General features: G+C 47.7%; 1 protein-coding gene across 4 annotated transcripts in view; it reads right to left on the bottom strand.

The window, feature by feature from the left end:
* Window positions 1–26489, bottom strand: part of ACO1 (aconitase 1) — a 418934-nt gene that overhangs the window by 173813 nt on the left and 218632 nt on the right. For all 4 annotated transcript variants that reach the window (XM_078675989.1, XM_078675987.1, XM_078675990.1 and 1 more), the window contains exon 10: window positions 21084–21200. In XM_078675989.1, the coding sequence (XP_078532115.1) occupies window positions 21084–21200 (117 nt within the window). The remainder of the gene's footprint in view (window positions 1–21083; window positions 21201–26489) is intronic.

Below are 26489 nucleotides of genomic sequence, written 5' to 3'. Positions count from 1 at the left end.
AATAAAGATCACATTACTCTGATGTAGCAGAGCTACCAGCTGCCTGCCCCAGGAGTGCTGATTCTCCACACATCCTTGGTCTACAAGAGTGAAGAACAAACACCGAGTAGGGGGATGCAAGGAAATGCAGTCTTTGGCATGAAAAGCATATGGGCTGCCACAGAACCCAAGCCAAATCCTGAGTGGTTTGCTAGAAGCTAGAATTCAGCATTGGCACAAGTCACAGGGTCAAGGCTTAAGGGAAATAACACATCAGAGAAGAGCACTCTGACTGTCACAAAGTCCAAAAGGTTTTAAAACTAAAGTCAAGTTTTGAATAATATCCAAGATGTGGGAAGTAAACTAAGGATTATAGCCAATGCCATGCAGTGTAGTCCAATATTGGAAAGTACCACATGCATGTGCTTAGTGATGGGCATGAGAGTACAGGGAGCAATTTGTGACATTGGTTTATAGACAGACGGCCAAGGCCTCAACAGTCCTAATGCTTCCATGCCAATGTGCTCGAATTAGAGTTGCACCAACAAACTTCAACAAATCCAGAATGACACCTTCTCATAAGTTATTTTCCTGAACCGATGCAACCATACCCCTGCTGTCCTCAGGGATCTTTTAATTCCTGTCTCAGGGACAACCTTCTTCAAAGCTCTCTGCATCACTCCCTGGGCAATCAATGGTAGAGGACCACTTTTTGTGCAGTCAAACTTATGCTACTGTGTGAGATTCCTACTACATGGATGAAGTCAGCAGACAAGGTTATTTATTGTAAGTTCTAGCTTAATGATTCGCAAGAGTTGGCGACTGCATTTAGGTTCATTGCGATCTGTCCAGAACAGTGCGGAAACTCAATAAGCAGTGTGAAACAATTCTACAATAAATATGAGGAAGACAGGAGAAGGAGTGACATATAAACAAAATCTCCTTAAACAGAATAAGCCAAAACAACATAAAATATGAACAAAACAAGAAAACTACTGATGGACAACAAAATCCCTTAATGGCAACCTGGAACAATGCCCATTGTGTTAGTCTCTGAAATGCTTGGAAGAAGCAACCTACTTTCCTCACAGAATGTAAAATCACGGTGTGCATAAGATGTTCTGATTCAGAGAAGCCAGCGGCATTAACAATTTCACAGTCGTTGGAATTAAAAAACAGAAATCTCCCCCAGGTAGTCTAACTAAATTCCACAACTTCAGACATACAAGTGCCCAGAGAAGCAGACAACACAAGCTCAGTAAGAACATACTACAAGCATCGACAACGTCAATATGTCTCCTCTATAAAAGAGGTGTCAGCTTTGCCAATATGTTTTAGCCAGGTTGTACATCAGAGCGACTGCTGTTCAGCATGGCTAAATATTAGTGGGATAAAGGAGAGTGGATCATATAGAGGAGTAGAGCGGACTGTTATGGAGCAGCGTGGAGTAGCTTACAGTAGAGCGGAGCGAAGCGGAATGTGGGGGGAAGGAGTAGAACGTTGTGTCATGGAGGATAGAGTGTCGTAGAGTGAAAGGGTGTAGAGTTGAGTGGAGTGGAGCAACAGTGTTGCAGAGTTGTGGGGTGGGGTGGAGGTTGATGCATAGGGTGCTGTAGAGTGGCGAAAAGCGGAATAGATTGTAGTGTAGGAGAGTGGAATGGCAGTGTGGAGTAGAGTGTTAAGTGAAGTAGGATAGAGCAGAGCGGCATACAGCGGAGTGGCATACAGCGGAGCGGCGTTGAGCAGACTGTCATAGAATAGAGTGGAGTAAAGCTGCATGGAGAGGCATAGAGGAGGTGGAGTAGAACATTGTGGACAGGAATCGTGCTGTAGAGTGGAGTGTCATGGCATTGAGTAGGGTTTAATGGCGTAGAGTGCCACAGAGTGAAGTGGTATAAAGTACAGTGGTGCAGAACAGACCAGGATCGACTGCAGTGGAATAGAGTGCATTAGGAGTAAAGTGGTGTAGAGCAGAATGCTACAGAGCACAGTTAAGTGACAGAGTGGAGTGGTTCAGGGTAGAGTGGAGTTTTGCAGAGTAGAGTGTCGTAGAGTGCAGTGGCATACAGTAGAGGGGTGGAGAGTAGAACAGAGTGGCTTAGCGTGCAGTGGCGTAGAGTACAGGAGCTTTGAGTAAAATGTTGTTTAGTGCATTGGCATAGAGTGCAGGGGCGTTGAGTAAAATGCTGTTTAGTGCATTGGCATAGAGTGCAGGGGCTTGAGTAACATGTTTAGTGCATTGGCATAGGGTGCAGGGGCTTGAGTAAAATGGTGAGGCAGAGCAGAGTGGCACAGAGTGAGGCAGAGCAATACAAAATTAGTAACATAACATTAGAAATCTGAGTTAATAAAATAAATGTATACAAAGTGTTGAGGATGAAAGGAGAGAGTGAGTGTGCGTGCACGTGTGTTTGAGAGAGAGAGATACGGAAATAATGTAAGCTCAATATAGCGTCGACTCTTCAGATAAGTTGCTTGTTAACGAGCTACGTATACTAAATTCAGGGATCGGAGCTTCCCCGCTGGCCAAAAAGTGTGTGATCTTGCACAAAGCATTTGCTCTGGTATTCCAGTTTTCATATCTGCCAAATATGTTTTAAGTGACATAGTGCGTGAACCACAGAGTGAGCGAATAGGTAATACATTTTTTTTTAAAAGCCGTGCTAAGGCTTTGAAAGCAAAGTTGATATAAAACCACATTTAAGTAAGGCCAAGGCTTTGAAAGCAAAGCGGATATAAAAGCACATTGACTAATGGCGATATTTAAAAAAATGTGAATATAAGGCTAAAATTTGAAAGCAATGCAGAATTTTTAAGGGACATTGAGAAGCGAATTCACTAATGCTGATAAGTGCGTGCGTGTATGTGTGCACGGGGACGCGGGAGTCTGCTCCTTTTCAAAGCACATACTCGTGCTTGTGGCGCGCCGCTGCGCACTCCCGCAAGGCGTATGCCGCCACAAGCACGAGTATGTGTTTTGTAAAAAGAGCTGCACGACAGCTAAAGGTTTCCTATGAAGTGCATGCGTACTGCGTAAGCGAGAACTAAAAAAGTACTTTTCTAGTTAGCAATTTTCAGAAGCAAATAAACTACAGCCGTCAGATTTGAGGCGTGAGCCTTGAACGAGGTAATATCTTACGGGAGAAACACACTGCATTGGGGTACTTGCACTAGAGTTACTACATTGTTCTTCTGGACTTCAGGTAAGTAGAGGCCAATGTCCTTTGAACAATCAGCAATTTTGGTTTACCTGCCCTGGTGTTTTGTCGAGTGCAGAGGTGCTGGTCATAAGGGTACTACGACTGAAGTTTATGGAGAAAACCAGTAACAGAAAAATGCTGCAAGTGGGGGACTTGAGGATAAGTCTGTTGGATCGGCAAGAGGGGCTCGGTTCATGAGGGTCTCTGGGGCAAGTGTGCACCTTCATTAGGCTCCGACTCTGATGCAGAGGTGTTCTCTGTCCGGCAGGTCGCTAGCGTTGGAGACTGTCACTTTTTAGGTCGAGGTGGATACGAAGGAGGGCCACTCTCGATGAGGGCCTCTCTGATGTGGCCATCCCACGATGGTAGGTTGACCCATTGTCAGTGAAAATGCTCCCCATCCCTCGCAGCTCCACCATTAAGTGAGGTCTGCCCCCGCACTCTCGAATGTTTGGTGCTCAAGGCCCTCCTCCACCCACAGGTTTCCCTGCGCTTCATCCCTGGTGGTCCAGTGGACCTCTATCTCCTTTCTCTAGCTCCGTTTGTCACTCGTTTTTTTCCCACTTGTTCTTCTACCCTCTTTTTATTCTCCTTTCTGCACTTTTCTACATTTCAGCTCCTTTCTGCTCTATTTCCTTTATTCCTCCTTTTCCCTCCTTTCCCGCCCACTTTTTCTGCAGCTGCCGCCCCCCCCCTCCCTGTACGACCAGCGTGACTGGCCCAATCCAGCTCCCCTCCCCGGTCCCGTCTCCCAGCCCTCTCCGACCCCTACCTAATGGTGGAAGCGCTGCTGGCACGCCGAATGCAAGCCCGTCTAAGCCTGTCCTCGACCCAACCGCAACCAGCACCAGGAACCCTGGACCTCCGCACCGCCAACGCTACGACCCAGCAGCACTCCACGCACTCAACCCAGGCCACAACAACAACTGCATGCTAGCCTCACCAGCAGACACCTACGGAACCTTCAACTGTCACCGCTGCCGACAAACCTACAGCACCGCTAGGAACACTGACCCAGCACAACCCCATCGCAAGTACACACCCGTACCGAAGAACTTGCAATGCATCCCCCTTAATGCCCAATCCCTACACAAACACTCCCCATAAATCTCGGACCTCCTCAACAGCACCACACCAGACTTCGCGTTCTTTACCGAAACATGGACCAACACAGAGGAATCGCCATCGTCCACAAATCCATCCTCTGCCTGAGCACACTCTCCGACGAAACCACAGACATGATGGAACACCTTAATTTCAAGATACTGACCAACACTACCACCACCCTCCGAGGAACCCTCATCTACCGACCCCCTGAACCAAGCGGACCATTCACCAACTCCATCATAGACATCATCTCCCCGCATGCCGTTGCATCCACAAACTACACCCTGCTGGGAGACCTCAACTTCCACCTCGACAACCAATTGGACCCAAACAGCACATCCCTCCTGGACAACCTCTACAACATTTGACTCCGCCAAATCGTGCCCGAACCAACGCACTCAGCAGGACATACCCTCGACCCTCTCTTCAAAACAGGAAACTCCATCACCTTCAGCCACACCACCGAACTCCCGTAGACTGGCCACCGATGCGTCCACTTCACCTTCAGAACACCCACCATCCACAGACACCGGCACCTGCTCTCACGAAGAAACTGGACCAGAATAACAGACGACCAGCTCACCTCCTCACTCAGCCACTCCACCCCAACCATTGTGGGAAACGACGATCCCAAACCCTGCACAGAAGGCTCTCTGACAGAGCCAACACCATAGCCCCCCCCTCAAGAAAAACAACACCCACGCCAAGAAAGCCAGATGGTATACCACCGAACTTCGAGAGTCCAGACTCACTTGCCGCCTCCTCGAAAAGGCCTGGAGGAACACCAAATCCACAGAAGCACACAACAACTTCAGAGCCGCTACCAACGCCCACCACCAACTCATCAGAAAAACAAGAAAAAAAGCGATTGAAGACAGAATCTCCACACATGCATACAACAGCTAAGAACTCTTCAACATCATCAAGGAGTTTGCCCAACCCACTAGCGAGTCGACGGACGTCCCTCCCTCACAAGACCTCTGCGAAAAAACTCAGTACCTTCTTTAACCCCTTCGATGCTGATGACGGAGCGGTTCCGTCATCAGCATCGGTTGGGCTGTGCTGATGACGGAACCGCTCCGTCATCAGTACAGCCCTCGGGGGAGCGCTGTCGCTCCCCCCCTGGGGCTCCGATCGTGTTTGTTTTTGGGGGGTTGGCAGCGGAAGACTTCGCGCTGCTCCCCCCGCCCCTCCTGGTGACGTCAGCGCGCTGTCGCGCACGCCGACGTCATCAGGAAGTGCCAGACGCGCTGGAAGCCATTTGCTTCCAGCGCGTCGAGCAGGTAGGTCTGTTTCCTGCTCTACGGTGGGGTGGGGGGGCCATTACTCGGTGCCTTGAGGCATCAGGGGGGAGGAAACACTGTTTCCTCTCCCCTGATGTCCCAATGCAGGGCATTCCTGGTTCAGGATCGCGCACAGCGTCGCGATCCTGCACCAGTAATGCCCCACTAGACACCAGGGATGTTTTTTTTCAGAAAAGGAAGCGACCCCTTGGGCAAGGGTCGCTTCCTAGGGCCATAATTGTTGTTGTTCAACTTTTCTGCCCCCCCTGGGTCAAGATCGCTCGTTTTAGCGCGCGATCTCGACCCGGGGGGGGGGGGGGGGGCAGAAAAGCTCACAAGACACCAGGGATTATTTTTTTTGATAAAAGGAAGCGACCCCTTGGGAAAGGGTCGCTTCCTGGGGCATTTTTTATTTGTTTAGACTTTTCTGCCCCCCCTGGGGGCAGATCAACCATTTTATTCGGGAATCTGGAACCAGGGGGGGGCAGGAAAGCCCACTAGACACCAGGGATTGTGTTTTTATTCATAAAGGAAGCGACCCCTTGGGCATGGGTCGCTGTCAGGGCCATCAAAATGTAGTGTAGACTTTTCTGCCCCCCCTGGGGGCAGATCGCCCATGTTAGCGCGTGATCTGGACCCAGGGGGGGCAGAAAAGCCCACTAGACACCAGGGATTTATTTATAATTGTAAAGGAAGCGACCCCTTGGGGAAGGGTCGCTTCCTAGTGGCCCATAATTGTTTTTAGACTTGTCTGCCCCCCTGGGGGCAGATCAGCCGTTATTTGGGCCACATCTGGACCCATGGGGGTAGAAAAGCCCACTAGACACCAGGGATTTTAGTATATTTATAAAGGAAGCGACCCCTTGGGCAAGGGTCGCTTCCAGGGGGCATTATAAATATTGTAGACTATTCTGCCCCCCCCCCTGGGGGCGGAGTGGCTGTTTTTTTTTTTTTTTTTACAGTTTCTGGTCCCAGGGGGGGGGGGGATAGAAAAGCCCACTATACTCCAGGTTTTTGTTTTTTATAGGGAGCGACCCCTTGGGCCCATTTGTTTTCAGTATGTTCTGCCGTGTCTTTATTTGGCCTCTCTGCCCTCCGTAGGGTTGCTTCCAGGGGGCCCACGTTTATAATGATTCATAATCTTCCCCCCTTGGGGAAAGACACCCCATTTGTGACATAGCCCTGTTGTAATGTGTGTTTTTGTTTCTTCTAATGTGTATTGTTTTTTTTCTCTTTAGATTGTTGCAGTGTGCGGTTCTGTTACTGGTGGTTCTGTTGTTCTGCTGTTTCTGTAGTTGCATGTGTTTGGTAAGAGACCTTTTTTTGTTCAATTGTAATGTAATTGTTTATTTTGCAAAGTGTGTAGTAATACGAGTATGTTTGGTTTCTGTTTGTTGTGATTGTAAAACATGTTTTGCATTTGTTTTTGATGTGTCCTTCTGTAGATGTAAGTTTTTTTTTCCTCTTTCTAGTGGGATATCGTTGCCTATTTGCTGTGTCTTTGCAGAGTAGGTGCTGGTGAGTGTAGTTGTGTCTTGTAAGTGAATTGTATATGTGCCTGTGGTTGAGGAGGACATTGCTGTGCTTGTGGTTGGGGAGGACATTGCTGTGCCTGTGGTTGCGGAGGACATTGCTGTGCCAATAGTGCGGCAAGAGACATCTGGGCTGCAGCCTGGGGCTGCTAGACTTCCAGTTGGTGTAGTGAGACAAGAGGCAGCTGGGCGGCAGCCTGCGGCTGCAAGACTTGACGATGAAAGTTCTGACCTCTGGGTTGCACCAGGCATGGTGCAGCCGGCATTGCCTGAATTTACTGGTGTTCCAGGGTGTAGGGTGAACACTGAAAACTTTTTGCCTATTGATTTTTTCAAGTTGTTTATGGATGATGTGTTTTTGGCAGAGATTGTAGAGCAGACTAATTTGTATGCAAAAAATTTTTTGAGGGTGAACAGTGCCAGCCTTAAGCCCCACGCTAGAGCTACCCGGTGGACTCCCACAAATTTGGAGGAGATGAAAAAGTTTTTGGGTTTAACTTTTTTGATGGGCTTGCTTAGGAAACCATCAATGGCTTCATATTGGTCTACTAGTCCCTTGATGGCAACAGCTATATTTCCGGCAGTCATGAGTCGTATAGGTATTTGCTTCTGCTGCGGATGATGCATTTTGTTGACAATAGTCTTGCTTTGCCACGAGATCACCCTGATTGTGACCGTCTTTTCAAGATTCGGCCTGTCATTGATCATTTGGTTGATCGATTTTCTGAGATCTTTTATCCTGGGAAAGAAATTGCAGTGGATGAGTCTTTGCTGTTGTTCAAGGGCCGCTTGGTATTTCGGCAATACATTCCTAGTAAGAGGGCACGCTATGGAATCAAACTGTATATGCTGTGTGACAGTGAGACTGGATATGTCTCTAATTTCAGGGTGTACACTGGTAAGGAATCCAGGATTAACCCCCCTGGTTGTCCGTCGACTTTTGGAGTGACTGAGAAAATTGTGTGGGAACTTGGTCGTGGATTGTTTAACAAAGGCCATCATTTGTATGTCGATAACTTCTACACTGGTGTGCGGTTGTTCAGGGAATTGGCCAAAGTGGACACTGTTGCTTGTGGCACAATCCGCTCAAACCGTAAAGGTTTCCCAAAAGAACTTGTTTGTCGAAAGCTTGCTCGGGGACAGTGCAGTGCATTGCGTTGTGAGGAGCTTCTAGCTGTAAAGTTTTCAGACAGGAGAGATGTCTACATGTTGACTACAATACATGATGAAAGCACTGAACCGGTGACTGTTTGGGGTCAGGTTGCAGAAGTGCGCAAACCTGTGTGCATACTGCACTACAATAAGTACATGGGTGGTGTTGACAGAGTAGATCAGAGGTTGGAACCGTATGCTGCTCTTCGTAAGGCTTACATTTGGTACAAGAAGTTGACTATCCATCTTTTCCATTTGGCATGCTTTAATGCTTTTGTTGTGTTCCAGAAATCTTGTCCCCAGTCAAAGATGACTTTTGTAAAGTTTCAGGAGTCTGTAATAGGCAGCCTTGTTTTAGTGGAACAGGCAAGTGTTCCTAGAGTTGGAGTGGTGGAGGATGTTGCCAGATTGAAAGATCGCCACTTTCCCGATACAATTCCTCCTACAACCTGAAAAGACTTTCCCAGTCGGAGATGTAGAGTCTGTTGGCGAAGAGGTTTGCGGAAGGAGGTTCGCATGTACTGCCCCGACTGCCCTTCAAACCCCGGGCTGTGTGTACCTGCTTGTTTTAGATTGTACCACACACAAAAGAATTTTTGGGAGTATCAATGAGTGGTAAAGTGAACTGGTTGGTCTTTATTCTGTAAAACTTATTGTTCAGTTTCAAAGTTTGTATTTGTGTAGTCTTTTTAGATTTAGTTGTTGAGTTAGTAGATTTGTATCAATTTGCAATTTGTTTTTGTTTCTCTTTTATTTAAAAAAAAACCTAAAGTATGATGTTGGTTTGCGTGTAGTGTCCATTGTCTGACTGTGTGCATGGTTTGGCGCTTGGCTGCCGGTGTCTGTGGACTGGTGCTTGTCTGGCGGTGTCTGCAGACTGGTGCTTGACTGGCGGTGTGCGTGGTCTGGTGTTTGGTTGGCGGTGTGCGTGCTCTTGCGCTTGCCTGGTGTTGTGTTTGGATTTGTCTTTGGCTGGTGGTGTTCGTGGAGTGGTGCTTGGCTGGCGGTGTGTGTGGAGTTGCGCTTGGCTGGTGGTGTGTGTTGAGTGGCGCTTGGCTGGTCGTGTGCGTGGAGTGGTACTTGGCTGTCTGTGCACGGAGTGGTGCTTGGCTGGTGTTGTGTTTGTGGAGTGGTGCTTGGCTGGTGTGTTTGTGGAGTGGCGCTTGGCTGGTGGTGTGTGTGGAGGGGCGCTTGGCTGGTGGTGTGTGTGGAGGGGCGCTTGGCTGGTGGTGTGTGTGGAGGGGCGCTTGGCTGGTGGTGTGCGTGGAGTGGTACTTGGCTGTCTGTGCACGGAGTGGTGTTTGGCTTGCGGTGTGTGTGGAGTGGCGCTTGGCTTGCGGTGTGCGTGGAGTGATGCTTGGCTGGTGGTGTGTGTGGAGTGGTACTTGGCTGTCGGTGTGCGCTGAGTGGTGTTTGGCTGGCGGTGTGCATGGTCTGGTGCTTGGATGGTGGTGTGCGTGGAGTGGCGCTTGGCTGGCGGTGTGTGGGGAGTGGCGCTTGGCTGGATGGTGTGCGTGGAGTGGTACTTGGCTGTCTGTGCACGGAGTGGTGCTTGGCTGGTGTTGTGTTTGTGGAGTGGCGATTGGCTGGTGGTGTGCGTGGAGTGATGCTTGGCTGGTGGTGTGTGTGGAGTGGTACTTGGCTGTCGGTGTGCGCTGAGTGGTGTTTGGCTGGCGGTGTGCATGGTCTGGTGCTTGGATGGTGGTGTGGGTGGACTGGCGCTCGGCAGGCGGTGTGTGAGTAGTTACTTTCTGTTGGTCACTACACACACTGCTAGTTGAGTGACAATCCACACAGTCCATCATTTTGTGTAGTTGCCGTGTCGGAAATGTGGGCGTTTGAAAGTGATGGGCCCTTGAATGGCGCTGTTTGCTGGTGTGAGTGTTGAAATGTGATGGGTCCGCGGCTGGCGGTGTGAATGTTTTGTATGTGTCACGCGTACGAAAGGTGTATGAATGGCCTGTAAAGAGGTTGGTGCCTTGACTTGGCTTTACAGCTCACGAGCTGTGAGTCAGTGGTTCAGTTTATCATACTTTCAATTATACGCAGTGTATTTCATTTTTGTGAAATTACTTGCGTATACAATTGTATGTACTGAATCATCACTCACCCTCGTGCCAAATCCAACCAGTATGTGTGTGTGTGCTTGCGGATTAGATGGGTGTGCAGTAATAATTGGTTTTTTTCTCTTTCTGCAGTAGGGTGTACCTTGTCCCTTATTGTGATTGTTATGATGTGTTTTTCCATACGAATGGTGTCAATGGTCTGGTTTGTATCAGGTATGAAAGGTGCGTGAATGGCCTGTAAAACGGTTGGTGCCTTGTCGTGGCTTTACAGCTCACGAGTTGCGAGTCACTGGTTCGGTTTTTATGCATTTATTTATTGACAGAGCATTTCATTTTTTTGAAATATCTTGTTAATAAAATTTTATGTACTGAACCATCACTCGCCCTCGTGCCAAATCCAACCTGTATGTGTGGGTCTTTGAGGAATAGATAGCCGTGCTTGAATGTTTTACTTTTGAGTAACTCTGTTAAGGTGTGGTATCCTTTTACTCGGGAGAACAAGGGGAACGCTGGGTGGTAGGACATTTTTGCCGGCACGGCGATCCCACGCCAAAAAGTTTGGAAAAGTGCTATTTTTACCTAATTTTAAGGTTTGCAAGGAGTTCTGGGTAGGAAAACATTGGGGGACCCACGCATGCCATACCTCCCTGGACTCTCCCGGGTGTCTAGTTTTCAGAACTGTTTGGGTTTGCTACTTTCCAAAGAATACCACCCAGCCCCGGGCCAAAAACTCAGGTCCCCCCCCCCAAAAATCAAAGTTATATTGCTTCAGGGTATTTTGAATTCACCACCGTACGATTTGGACCTTTTCCTGTTGCAGCCACTATGGCTACCCACGCAAGTGTGGTACCGTTTTTATCGGGAGACCTGGGGGCATGCTGGGTGGGAGGTAATTTGTGTGAGCCCAGTGATGCCACGCTTTCCCACACTAAAACGTGTGAAAAAAAATAATTTTTTCCAGCTAAAAATGAGGGTTTCAAGGGATTCTGGGTAAAGGAACGTTGGAGGATCCACGCAAGCCATACCTCCTTGGAAGCCCCCGGGTGTCTACTTTTCAGAAATGTGTGGGTTTGGTAGGTTTCCCTAGATGGCCGTCTAGCACGGGGCCAGAAACCCAGGTAACCCCTCTTGCAAAAGCTGGTGAATTTGACAATGGTAACAATGTCAAGTCCACCAGCTTTTGCAAGAGGGGTTACCTGGGTTTTTGGCTCCGTGCGAGACAGCCATCTAGGGAAACCTACCAAACCCACACATTTCTGAAAAGTAGACACCCGGGGGCTTCCAAGGAGGTATGGCTTGCGTGGATCCTCCAACGTTCCTATACCCAGAATCCCTTGCAAACCTCATTTTTAGCTGGAAAAAATTATTTTTTTTCACACGTTTTAGTGTGGGAAAGCGTGGCATCACTGGGCTCACACAAATTACCTCCCACCCAGCGTTCCCCAAGGTCTCCCGATAAAAATGGTACCTCACTTGCGTGGGTAGGCATAGTGGCTGCTTTAGGAAAAGGCCCAATTCTTACTGTGGAGACCAAAAAATTACCTTTAGCCAAACAATCTTCATTTTTGAGGGGTCACCTGAGCTTTTGGCCCGGGGCTTGGCGGGCATCTTTGGAAACTGCCAAACCCAAACAGTTCTGAGAACTAGACACCCGGGGGAGTCCAGGGCGGTATGGCATGCGTGGGTCCCCTAATGTTTTCCTACCCAGAAACCCCTGCAAACCAAACTAAATACTACTTTTTCCAAAATTCATTTTTGGCATGCTCTGCTTTGGGGCACCCACACAAGTGAGGTATCCTTTTACTCGGGAGAACAAGGGGAACGCTGGGTGGTAGGACATTTTTACCGGCACGGCGATCCCACGCCAAAAAGTTTGGAAAAGTGCTATTTTTACCTAATTTTAAGGTTTGCAAGGAGTTCTGGGTAGGAAAACATTGGGGGACCCACGCATGCCATACCTCCCTGGACTCTCCCGGGTGTCTAGATTTCAGAACTGTTTGGGTTTGCTACTTTCCAAAGAATACCACCCAGCCCCGGGCCAAAAACTCAGGTCCCCCCCCCGCCCCCAAAAATCTAAGTTATATTGCTTTAGGGTATTGTAAATTCACCACCGTACGATTTGAACCGTTTCCTGTTGCAGCCACTATGTCTATCCACGCAAGTGAGGTACCATTTTTTTCAGGAGACCTGTGGGAACGCTGGGTGGGTGGAAATTTGTTGATCCACGCAGATTCCAGAACTTTCCACCACAGAAATGTGAGGAAAATTTGTTTTTTTTGTCAAATTTTTAGGTTTGCAAGGGATTCTGGGTAACAAAACCTGGGGGTAGGCAGATGAGTCACCCCATCCTGAATTCCCCTGGGTGTCTAGTTTTCAAAAATGTATAGGTTTGCTAGGTTTCCCTAGGTGCTGGCAGAGCTACGGCGCAAAAACAAAAGGTAGTCTTTTTGTCCAAAACGTGCTAAATTTCACTGGGAAATTGAGGTGCGACCATGTTGCGTTTTGCGCTGTTTCATGTCGCAGCCACTATGCTTACCCACGCAAGTGAGGTACCATTTTTTTCGGGAGACCTGGGGAAACGCTGGGTGCGTGGAAATTTGTTGAACCACGCAGATTCCAGAACTTTCCACCACAGAAATGTGAGGAAAATGTGTTTTTTTGGTCAAATTTTTAGGTTTGCAAGGGATTCTGGGTAACAAAACCTGGGGGTAGGCAGACGAGTCACCCCATCCTGAATTCCCCTGGGTGTCTAGTTTTCAAAAATGTACAGGTTTGCTAGGTTTCCCTAGGTGCTGGCAGAGCTACGGCGCAAAAACAAAAGGTAGTTTTTTTGTCCAAAACGTGCTAGATTTCACTGGGAAATTGAGGTGCAACCACGTTGCATTTTGCGCCGTTTCCTGTCGTAGGCACAAGGCCGACCCACACAAGTGAGGTACCGTTTTTATCGGGAGACCTGGGGGAACGCTGGGTGGGTGGAAATTTGTTGATCCACGCAGATTCCAGAACTTTCCACCACAGAAATGTGAGGAAAATGTGTTTTTTTTGTCAAAATCTTAGCTTTGCAAGGGATTCTGGGTAACAAAACCTGGTGGTAGGCAGTCGAGTCACCCCATCCTGAATTCCCCTGGGTGTCTAGTTTTCAAAAATTTATAGGTTTGCTAGGTTTCCCTAGGTGCCGGCAGAGCTAGGGTGCAAAAACTACAGGTAGGCACTTTGCCAAAAAAGGGTCAATTTGTAACTGCAAAATTTAGGTGTGACCACGTTGCATTTTGCGCCGTTTCCTGTCACAGGCACAAGGCCGACCCACACAAGTGAGGTACCGTTTTTACCGGGACACTTGGGGTAATTCAGATTTGTAAATCAACTGTTATTACCAATTGAGCTTTCATGCATTTCTCCCTTTCAATGAAAGACATTGTGTAAAAAAAAAAATCTTTTTGAAAAATGACCAATAATTCTCATTCTAGTATGAGTATTCCCAATTTTAAAAATGTGCAATTATATACTGTTTCTGAACTCTATAATTTGTACCCAATTCAGAAATACATAGGTGTCTTTCATACAGATTATTCCATGTATACATTTTCCAAGACAAAGTGCTCTATAGCCAGTAAATGAAAAAATACCATTGCAAGTTGCTGCTCAGTTTTTGGATCTGGGTTCGTCGGGTTCTTGGTGAAACTACAAGTCCTATATATCCCCACAACCAGAAAGGTCTAACGGATGTAACGGTATATTGCTTTCCAAGAGCTGTCAAAATTAGAAAAAGTTATAGGTGAAAACGTTGAGACAAAAGGCTGTTTTTTTTCAACACATTTTCAATTATTCCAATATCTAACTGTTAGTTTCTATAACGAAACCTTCATGGATTTAGACAAATGACCCCTTTCTGAATTCAGAATTTTGTCTACTTTTCGGAAATGTAATCCATTATTGCTTTCAAACTCATTTCTACCATTAACTGGAAGGAGGTGGAAAGCTCTAAAAATAGCAAAAATAGGCTATGTCCAAGAAAAATGCCAAAACTGAGTGAAAAATTTCGGTTCTCTGACAAAAGACTGTCATTTCCTAAAAGCTGAGAAAATGGAGATTTCAGCCCCACAAACCCTTTTTTGATAAAATTTTCAGGGAAAAACCCAGAGGCTTTCATTTGCAGCCCGTTTTTCCCATTTTTCTAAAAAAAAAAAAAAACCAATCACTATAGTTTGGTTAATTTCTGGGACCCCTCCAAGGGAATCCACAAACCCTGGGTGCCTTTAGAATCCACATGATGTTGGAATAAAAGGACGCAAATTTGGCGTAGATACCTTATGTGGTCAAAAAGTTACAAGGGCCTAAGCGCGCACTACTCCAAAACGCCAAAAAAGGCCTTAGCACAGGAGGGGAAAAGGCCTAGCAGCGAAGGGGTTAACCACAAAATCAAGAGCATCTATAACAACTTCAACAAAGACAACCAACACACTGAACACCCGCCAACCACTCCCGACACCCTGAAGCCTGCGATCGACAACTGGACAGCCCTCACCACCAAAGACACACTGAAGACAATGAAGTAAATCCTATCCAGGCCACCCAAGGACCCCTGCCCCACCACATCTTCAACAGAGTGGCTGACACCATCGCACCCATACTCCGCCATACCATCAACCATTCCCTGGCCACTGCCTCGTTCCCCGACAACTGGAAACAAGCAGAGGTCAACCACCTCCTGAAGAAACCCTCGGCGGACCCCACCGACTCAAAAAACTACAGGCCCATCTCCCTGCTCCAGTTTCCAGCGAAAGTCATTGAGAAAGCCATCAACAGCCAACTCGCCACATTCATCAAAGAGCACAACATCCTCGACTCCCTCGCTGCAACAGACAACATCCGCACCCTACTGGACAAAGGAGAAACAGTAGCCCTCATTCTCCTCGACCTCTCAGCGGCGTTCGACACAGTCTCTCACCGCACCCTAATACGCAGACTCGTCGACGCAGGGATCCAGGACAAGGCCCTTGAATGGATCTGCTCCTTCCTCTCCGGCAGAAGGCAGTGGGTCAGACTCCCCCCTTTCTTCTCGGACCCTACACCAACTACCTGTGGAGTCCCTCAGGGGTCCTCCCTCAGCCATAGGCTCTTCAACGTCTAAATGGCTCCACTCTCCCCCATCATCAGAACCTACGGACTCAACATTGTGTCATACGCAGATGACACCCAACTCAGTTTCACGAGCCTTTTTACCGTAGTTGACTCTTCCAAACTTCCCCGGGTCTGTGTCCTTAGCGCCAAGAAACCGCATGGTGATCGAGCGCTTTACAAGTCTCTTAACTTCAACTTCATCCTCTCCCTAAACAACGAATCCAACACCGCCAAACACAACTTTCAAGAAGGAATGGAAGCAGTCGCCAAATGAATGAAAAACAGCTACCTACAACTCAACAAGACAGAAGTACTCATCATGGGCCCAAACCTCGACGCCTGGAGCGACACCTGGTGGCCCCCCACCCTCGGGAACCCACCCACCCCCACGGACCACACACGCAACCTGGGAATCTTCCTAGACTCCGAGCTCAAAATGAACCGCCAGATCAACTCTGTCTCGTCCTCCTGCTTCCACACCCTCTGCCTCCTACGTAAGACCTTCAAATGGATCCCCCTCTAACACAGAAAGACTGTCACTCACGCCCTGGTCACCAGCAGACTCTACTCCGGCAACACACTCTACGACGGTATAAACAAAAACCTCAACCGCAAGCTAAAGATCATCAAGAACGCCGCCGCAAGACTGGTCCTCAACCTGCCAAGACACTGTCATATCTCCCAGCACCAGTGCACAGTCCAATGGCTCCCCATCGATGCCAGAGTCCCCTTCAAGATGCTCACCCACGCACACAAGGCCCTCTACGACACCGGACCAGCATACTTAACAGCCGACTCAATTTCAAAGGACCCTACGATCAGCCCAGCTCTCCTACACTGTGGTCCCCCGCAACAGAAAGACCAGATCGGGAGGCAGCTCCTGCTCCTGCTCCTTCCTCGCAGCCAGAGCCTGGAACACCCTTCCGCTCCACCTCAGACAGACATGGCTTCCCATCTTCGCAAGAAACCTCAAAACCTGACTCTTCAAATGACCCCCTCCTTGATGGACTGGAACCTGCACCCCCTCCCTCCATGCCGCCCCCCGCCCCCAATGCCTTGAGACCCTTACGGGCGAGTAGTCGCGCTTAACAAATGCCTGATTGATTGACCTTGGAAGTGTTGGTGTTTGGGCAAGACATTGAACAAGCCTTTGCTGCTGGAAGGGGTTTGCTACCCCGGGTATTGGTGCAGGCTGGCTCCTGGGGGTACGGGCATCTCCAAACTTGGTGAAGAGATGAATTTGACATCATGGACCTCATCCCGGGTGGCTGCGTCGACGGACCTGGTGGTCAGCAGAATGGTCAACAGGACATTGTGGTCTGTGCCTACAGGCAAGTGGTTCCTCCACTTCAAGGGATATTCTGGCTGATTGGTGAAGTGCTGCCAGCGCTCCAAGGCTTTTGGAGGATGCACAGCTGCAAGAGGAGTCTGATCTTTGCAGTTGTCGAGACAGGAACAGGCAGGCAGGGTTTGGCACCAAGTCCATTCCTATTCTACAGTTCTTATGTGTTTTGGCTTTTCTTTGTCCTTTTTCTTTAGTCAGGCGAATCAGAGTTCCTGGTGTCAGGGGGCACCTAAACACTGAATTTAGGGGCGTTAGGGGGGGGAGTAAAGGGTAGTAGCCAATGGGCTCCTTACCTCTGGGAGTCACTACATCCCTATATGACCACTTTCTGTGAGGAGTGGGCATAACCCTGTCTCAGAGTTCCAAATTCCACCAAAAACAAAATGGCGGAACCCTTCTTTTGTGGAGCACATCAGGTAGCCCACCTTAGGGGTGCGGCTTCCCTGGTGGTGCAACACGCCTACTAGCATAGCGAATTTCTCACTGGTCCTGGTGCCAAATGGGCCTCAGGGCAGGGGTGACCTCTCCCAGGTCTAGGGGAAGCCAGGGTTGCATTTTAACAGCGGCAGGGGCTTTGAAGCCCCGGCCTTGATGTGCTAAATTACTAGCCATCCTGCTGGAGAAGGTGTGAACACCTTCTTCCGGAGTAGGCATTGTTTTTGGCAACCGAGAGCGTGGGCCCTCACCTCTAGGGGGTCAGAAACATGTTTGTGATGGCAGGCTGGATGAGACAAATCAGCCAGCACCCTAGATAGTGGTAGGTTTTTCAGGGGACACTTCTAAGGTGCCCTCTGGGTGCATGTCCTAATCAATCTTGCACTGGCAACAGTACAGATTTATTAAGACAAGGTTTTTGATACCAACACCATAGATTTCAGTAAAGCCATCATGTAGCAGGGGAACCCATAATAACCAGTGGCTAGTACATATACTTAAGATGGCTTCCCTGTTCACTTGTACCATCTAGTAATTGAACTAGGCAGCATATAAGCATATCTGCACATGCAGATATGCCTTCACATGTAATATAATGCACCCTGCCTTAGGTCTACAAGGCCTGCTGTTGGGGTGACTTACAGACATTACATACAATGACTTTGGAATGGCACACAGTGAGTGTGTCATGTCATATGTTCACTCATGGTTTGCACCATGACAGTCTGCACAGGCAGGCTGCATGCAATTTGTATGGGGGTCCCTTAGGGTGGCATAATATATGCTGCCTCCCTTATGGAACCTTCTTTGGTACCCATGCCCTCGGTACCAATAGTAACACTTATAAGGGACTTAAAAGGGGTGCCAATTGTGCGACAATTAGACCATTGTACCATGTTTTAGGGGAAAAACACTGGCAATAGGGCCTGGTTATCAGGGATCCAGTTCACATCAGTTGAAAAACATTACCAGTGGCAAAAAGTGGGGGTGACCATGATAAAAAGGGGCACTTTCCACCAAGTATCACAGATTGTTACAGCAAGGCGCAAATGAGAACAGGAAAGCGACTGAGGAAGCGAAAACAGCCTTTCGAGAGCATTTTTGTTAAGAACGGAGTGAAAAATTCTACTTACTTGCAAAAGGTCTATGAGGACAGTAACTTTGAGGGACATTTATAGCATGCTAAGCCCAGGAGCGAGCTGTAAATAACTTGATTAGCACAGTGAAGTACCCTAGGGACAATGCTGTACATGTTTACGGTCAACATCTTTCCTAGCGAAGTTTGGAAGCGGTGGCGCAAAGCCTCCAGGAGGAAAAGTGTGAGGTCCAGATGGGTTTCCCTCTGAATTCTATAAAGCCTTAGGAGGAATTTTAAATTCTTATTTGTTAACAGTCCGGAAGTGGAAGCGTAGTGTCCATGGTATACCCATGGGTAATGCTCCAGAAGTAAAAGCCTAGTGTGCCATGGTATACACACCGATATTGCTCCGGAAGTAAAAGCCTAGTGCGCCATGGTACACACACGGGTAATGTTCCGGAATTGGAAGCATATTGTCCATAGTATACACACTGGTAATGCTCCGGAAGTGGAAGCATAGTGTGCTATGGTATACACACCAGTAATACTCTGGAAGTAAAAGCCTAGTGTACTATGGTATACACCGGTAATGCTCCGGAACTGGGAGCATAGTGTGCCATGGTAAACACAGCGGTAATGCTCTGGAAGTGGAAACGTAATGTGCCATGATAAACCCAACGGTAATGCTACAAAAATGGAAATGTGGTGTGCCATGGTAAACACACCGGTAATGTTCCGGAAGTGGAAGCGTAATGGCCATGGTATACAAACCAGTAATGCTCCAAACGTATAAGCGCAGGGTGCCATGATATACACACTGGTAATACTCCGGAAGTGGAAGCGTAGTGTGCCATGGTATACACACGGGTAATGTTCCAAAAGTATAAGAGCAGGGTGCCATGATTTACACACTGGTAATGCCCCGGAAGTGGTAGAGTAGTGTGCCATGGTATACACACCGGTAATGCTCCAGAAGTGGAAGCATAATGGCCATGGTATACAAACCGGTAATGCTCCAAACGTAGAAGCGCAGGGCGCCATGGTATACACACCGGTAACTCTCTTGAAGTGGTAGCGTAGTGTGCCGTGGTATACACACCGGTAGTGCTCCGGAAGTGGAAGAGTAGTGTGCCATGGTATACACACGGGTAATGCTCCAGAAGTAAAAGCCTAGTGTGCCATGGTATACACACTGGTAATGCTCCGGAAGTGAAAGCGTAGTGTGCCATGGTATACACACCGGTAATGCTCCGGAAGTGCGGCGGTCTGCTAAGCTGACATGACTATGCCTGCCTTGTTGGCATTCGCTGCCTTTTTAGACGATGACTTAATTAAATAGCGTGCTTGCAATCAAATAAACCAATGGGAAATAGTGTGACAAATTAAAAAGTGCGAGAAACAAAGGAGTGAACATGAAAAAGAACCACAGACAAGTGTGGAAGACAAGCAAGCGCGGCTGCGAAAGTGAAAGCGACTGCGCTATGTTTAATTTGTAACGTGATCCATGACACGGGAGGATTGCAGCTGGCAGTCTGCGTGCCGCTGCTCGCTCCCAACAGCTGGAGGCTGTGGGAGTGAACATTTAGAGTAAAGGTGAGACATGCACCTGCCTTTGGCCAATTGCGTTCTTTCATTTTTGAAAGCCACACGCAAAGGCCAATAGAATGTGTGGAAGTTGAAAAACCACGCAGAAGTCTGGAGTGATTCCCAGAGGCCTCGCCATAGAGCACCGCATGCGCGCTGCTCTAGGCTCGACCAAAAAACACAGGTTTCTATAGAAAATGATGAACCACAACTGAAAAACAAAATCAAACTGCTCATCAAACAACTTGAAACTGAAACAAAATAGATGGAATGCCGTTGCCCCCTTCAACCCAAAAAACATCTGTGATTGATAAAGTCTCAACATTTTTTTCACATTACAAAAAGCCTTCCTGGGGTGACAGCACAGACCAAACAGTGACCCAGGCGTTTCCAACTTGTATTTGAAAGGGTCATAACATGGTGACCCTGCTGCCAAAAGGTACTTGAAGCTAAAAACCAACTACAAGAAACATTTAGCAGCAGAAAAACAAACAACTCTATATTAAACTGTTAAGCTAATATAGAGGTCTGTTCATGCATACTAAAGTAGTACTCAATTTAATGTCTTCCCGTCTCATCTAGTATAATCTCACAATTCAGTCTCACTTCCCTGTGGGCCTACCTTAAATGCTGTAATATCTGAATGGTACACAAGTCCAGATAGTTAACAAATGTAAAATATTAAATTAACGGGGTGTTAACCTGGATACTGCAGATTTCTTTAGAAATGCCAATACGGACAGCTCTTGCAAAATAGTAATTAAGACATTGGTGACAACTTGCAAATCAACTTAACTAAGTTAAATTTACAACATTTCCACATAATCATAAAAGAGAACTAACTACATTGACAGAATATGTATTGCCTTGCACCTTCAATTTCAGATTTACACACTTCTGAAAACGTGCCTATAGCATAGCTTCTGTTCACTTGTTTCCCAGAGTATAAATGATTAGGAGAAAAACCCATTTAGATTCTCAAACCGGGTGTAACAATAAAGAAATGTGAGGGTGTATAGGATTAGAATTTAACATACTTACACAAAAAACAACACTTTGGAATAAGTTTTGTTTGGCTAAAATGTTTACCAAGTGCAAGCAAAACAGACCATTATCCTTGCATTTCTTTAGGGTTTTAAGTGTTCATTAACTCAGCTTAAACGGCAACTTTGTGGGAGTAATGCAAGATCAGGTCGCTCACCTTGGCACCTAAACAGCTCTCGAAGTCCTTCTTCATTTCAGAAACTGCTACTTTGTCCTGGGGCCTTTTAGGGCCACTGCAGCAAGGAACCACAGTGCCAAGATCCAACTCAATCACCTAATCAACAACATAAGATTTGTGTGAGAACTTTGCATCAAAAAATACATATTTCCCTTTGTGTTCTTACAATAGGAGACAACACCCAGGAGTTAAATGATCATTTACAATGGAAAAAGACAGTCCAAGGAAGCACCCCATGAACTCTGGTGTGTATCAGAATATACTTAAAGCCAAAGAGGCACTGCTTTTAAGCATAAGAACAATGGTGAGAGAGAACACACAACATTTTAGGATCTGTGCACTGGAGGGTTGCAAATGAGAGGTGGAATGTGTTCAGTAATGGTCAGATTCTGGTGGCTTATCCAGTATCTGGTATGTTGATTTTCAAACCCAGACCTTAATACAGAATAATACCTAGGTTTGGGCTTTAGGGACCTTAGGCAAACCCCAAAAGTCTGGAGCAAGCCTCTAAACCATAGGCTGGCTTTGTCCTTAGACCCAGTGGAAAAGGAAGGAAATAGCTTGTGTTACAGACACCAAAGAATTGCATCTTTGAAACAGACAAGTCTTTCTCTGCCTGGAAGGAATCTTTTAGAAGTACAGGACACAAAGGTAGAAAGCTTGCCCAACTTCTGCTGCTAGAGAAAGCCCTGAAACTAAATTGGGGGGCAGATGCACGAGTTAATCAACAAGAAGAGCAAGTTACTTACCTTCGGTAACACTTTTTCTGGTGGATACAGTATCTGCCTGTGGATTCCTCACCTTGTGAATATCCCCCCTGCATCAGCAACATTCGGAAATTCTTTTGTAGCTCTTCACGCCGATGATGTCACAGATGCACGGCATCGCGTGCGGCTCCGCTGACGTCACAGACTCCATAATAGGACTCCGTCGGCGTGATGACATCAGTTCCGGCCTTTTTTCTGTGCCTTCGAGGCACACGGACGGACCAACAACAGTAGATACACAATGTACACAGTACCATATAATCAAGGTAACACACACAGTGTGCAGTCAATGCTGGAAAGCAATTATAACAACACATTTCCTTTGACAATAAAATATATACATTAATACAATGTCACTAATGCAGGTATAGAAGAGTGGACAACTGGGAGGCGGGTGGGCCAGTGAGGAATCCACAGGCAGACACTGTATCCACCAGAAAAAGCGTTACCAAAGGTAAGTAACTTGTTCTTCTGATGGATACATCTGCCAGTGGATTCCTCACCTTGTGAATAGATTCCAAAAGCAGTCCCACTCCAGGAGAAGGGTGTCCACTCTCCTATACCAGAAAATCTTGGAGGACAGAACGCGCAAAGTGACTGTCCCTCCTCACTTCGGAATCTATGCAGTATTGCTTCACGAAAGTGTGGAGGGAGGCCCAAGTCGCCGCTCGACATATGTCCTCTATAGGCATACCTATAGACAAAGCAGATGTAGCAGACCTTGCTCTAGTAGAATGAGATCTCAAACCTTCAGGAGGTTCCTTACCCGCCAGATAATTGCATATCTTGATACACAAGACAATCCACCTTGATAGCGTGCGCTTGTGCACCGCTTTGCCTCTTCTGGCGCCAACAAAACCCACGAAGAGCTGGTCATCAACTCTGAACTCTCTGGTTCTGTCCAGGTAGAAGCTCACCGCCCTCTTAGGGTCCCAAGCAGTGAAGTCTCTCCTCCTCCTTAGAAGGGTGAGGGGAGGATAGAAGGTAGGGAGGGTAATGGACTGCCCCAGATGGAATGGGGTTACCACCTTAGGCAGAAAAGCAGCCCTGGTGTTGAGTACCATTCTTTCAGCATGAATGGTCAAGAATGGGGGCTTTGAACTAAGAGCTTGAAGCTCACTTACCCTCCTTGCCGAGGCAATCGAAATCAGGAAGACCATTTTAAAAAGATAAAAATCTCAAGGGACACCTGTGCAAAGGCTCAAAAGGTGAATCCATTAAGAAAGTAAGCACACGATTCAAGTCCCATTGAGGCACAATAAAAGGAGTAGGAGGAAATTTATTTGTAAGGCCCTTTAAAAATCTTAAAACAATAGGAGACTTAAATAAGGACGGCTGATCTGGCAGACAGAGAAATGCCGACAAAGCCGATAGATAACCTTTCACTGTAGCTAGAGCAAACCCTTGCTGAGCCAAAGAAAGAACAAACTGAAGTATGTCAGACAATCGAGCCTTCAAAGGGTCAATGGACTTCTCCCCACACCATGATACAAATTTGGACCACCAATAACAATAGATAGACTTGGTGGAATGACATCTGTCTGATAAAATGACATCCACCATGTCATGTGGGAGAGATAAAGAATTCATGTTGCCCCGTTCAATCTCCAGGCATGAAAGTGCAAGGTCTGGAGGTGGAGGTGTAGAACCTGCTCCTCCATCTGAGAGAGGAGGTCTGCCCTGAGAGGGAGACGGAGCGGAGGGCACGAGGAGAGGTGGAGAAGATCTGTGTACCACACCCTTCTTGGCCAATCCGGGGCGATCAATATAACTTGGGCCCGGTCTTGGCGTATCTTCCTCAGAACTCGAGGAATCAAGGGTATGGGAGAAAACGCGTAAAGGAGTTTTGAGTCCCAACTCCACTGAAACGTGTCCCCCAAAGCTCCCTGCATCGGATACTGGAGACTGCAAAATGACAGGCAGTGAGCATTCTCGTGAGTGGCAAACAGGTCCACCCGAGGAGTTCTCCACATCCGAAAGACGTGACGAACCACCTCCGGATGAAGCCTTCAATTGTGGTCAGCCGAGAACTGCCGACAGACTGTCTGCACGTACGTTCAGAACTACGGCCAGATGATTTGCCATCAGACAAATCTGGTGGTCCTGCACCCAGGACCAGAGACGCAGTGCCTTTATGCAAATGCACTGCAATACCACTCCTCCCTGCTTGTTGACATACCACATTGCGGTCGTGTTGTTGAACCGACCAACCGCAAAGGGAAGGGAGGAATGCCTTGAGCGCCAAACGTATCGTCCTCAACTCTAGAAGATTGATGTGAAGAAACCTTTCCTCTGGAGACCAAAGACCCTTGATCTCCAGATCCCCCAGATGAGCACCCCACCCTAGAGTGGATGTATCCTTTATCACTGTGGCCACAGATGGAGGCAGATGGAAGGGCTTTACTTGAGACAGATTGCCTTCTACGCTCTACCAAGACAGATCCGCCGCAGCTTCTCTGGAGATTCTCACAGACTCCCTTAGATCTCCGTTGTGCTGATACCACTGCCTGCGGAGACACCACTGGAGTGCCCTCATGTGCCAGCGTGCATGGTTGACCAACAGAATGCAGGAAGCCATTAGACCGAGCAGACGAAGGACCTTCAGGACTGAAACGACCGCTCCATTGTAAAATAAAGGAATCATTTCCTGTATGTCTCAAAACCTTTGAGGTGGAGGGAATGCCCGACACACAGTAGTATCCAGTACAGCACCTAGGAACAGGTTGCGCTGGGAGGGCACCAGGTGAGATTTGGGTACATTTATCATAAAGCTTAATCTGTACAACAACTGAGTTGTGACTTGCAGATGATGGAGCACCTTCTCTGGAGATTCTGCTTTGATCAGCCAATCGTCCAGATAAGGGAATACTGGAATCCCTGACCTTCTGAGATGTGCTGCCACCACAGTTATCACCTTGGTGAAGACTCTAGGTGCAGTACTAAGACCAAACGGAAGGACCGCAAACTGGTAATGTAGCGATCCCACCGTGAAACAGAGATACTTGTGCGACTTCAGGATGGGGATGTGGAAATATGCATCCTGCAAGTCGATCGACACCATCCAGTCTTCTTCCAGAAGGCTTGGAGAACCTAAGCAAGGGTGAGCATCTTGAACTTCTCCCGTTTCAGAAAAAGATTTAAGACCCTGAGGTCCAGGATCGGACGAAGTCTGCCATCCTTATTGGGAATCAGGAAATACCGGAGTAGCATCCCTGACCCCTTTCCTGCTCCGGAACCACCTCTATTGCACCTTTTCTTAGTAACGCCAGGACTTCCTCCTGCAGAAGTAGCAGGTGGTCCTCTGCGCAAACCCCTTGGCAAGGAGGGTAATTCGGAGGGAATTCCAGAAAGGGAAGAGCTACCCATTCTCCACGAGATTTAGAACCCAAAGGTCCGATGTGACCGATTCCCAATCTTGCAGAAAATGGGTAAGCCGACCCCCTACAGGACCCTCATGATCCACGGATCTAGGGCTGCTTTGCTGAGGTAGTAGGGGGGGTGGGAAGAGTAGGTGGAGGAGGAGAAAGAGGAAGCTTGATGTCCGAGGACGAGCCCTTTGTCTGCCTATGTACGACTTGTACAGCGGATTCTGCTGTTGCTGCTGCTGTTGCGGTTGCTTGTAAGATCGAAAGGAAGACCTTCCGAATCCTCTGTACCTCTTACTCACAGAACCTCTGGACTGGAGGCATAAAGATCTAGCTGTTGCTCTGCCATCCTTGAATCTCTCCAAAGCAGCATCCGCCTTTCCCCAAAAAGACCCGAACCATCAAATGGCAGATCTACTAAGGTAGCTTGGAAATCAGCAGAAAATTCAGAAGTCTTCAGCCAAGCTGCCCGCCTGGTGGCAATAGATGACCCCATGTCTCTCGCCACGGAGTTAGCTGTATCCGAACCACTCTGGATGACTTGGCGAGCAGCAGCTTGAGTATCAACAAGAACCTCATTGAAGTTCTGACTGTCCTCCTCAGGAATCTAAGGGACCAATTGCTTCACAGAGTCCATCAGAGCATGGATATAGCGCCCTAAAAGGCAAGTGGAGTTCGTGGACTTGAGAGCCATGCTAGCTGAAGAAAAAGCTTTCTTTGCCGACTGGTCTTGCTTTTTAGACTCTTTGTCACTAGGCACCTGAGGGTAGCCACCTGCAGATTTCTTGGAGCAGGCTGCCTGTACCACCAAGCTCTCGGGTGAAGGATGGGAGGATAAGAAGTCCGGGTCTCCAGGAGCCACCCTATATCTCCTCGCGACAGCTCTCGAAACTGCTGGAGCCGTAAAAGGCTTACTGCACACCTCCAAGATTGGCTCTGTCAAGGCCTCATTAAAAGAAAGCATAGGCTCTACCACTGAAGATGGGGAGTGGAGAACTTCTGTTAAAATATTGAATTTAAATTCCGCACGGAGCAAATTTAAATTCAAAAGTTCTGCTGCCTTTTTGATGACTACTTGATATAGAGCCACATCTTTTGATGGGGCAGCTGGAACAGAGGATAACTCCCAATCGGGAGATAGTTCTAAACCACTAGCCTCCCTCAGATCATCATAGAAATCTTCAGATTCCTGCAGCTCACCATCTTCCATCTCCACTTCTCTATATCTCTGTTCCTCTACTACTTATGTGCTC

This window comes from Lissotriton helveticus, chromosome 2_1, assembly GCF_964261635.1.
Source record: "Lissotriton helveticus chromosome 2_1, aLisHel1.1, whole genome shotgun sequence".
Classification (NCBI taxonomy): domain Eukaryota; kingdom Metazoa; phylum Chordata; class Amphibia; order Caudata; family Salamandridae; genus Lissotriton; species Lissotriton helveticus.
The sequence above is the reverse complement of the archived record's forward strand: the minus strand, read 5'-3'. Positions and strand labels throughout refer to the sequence as shown.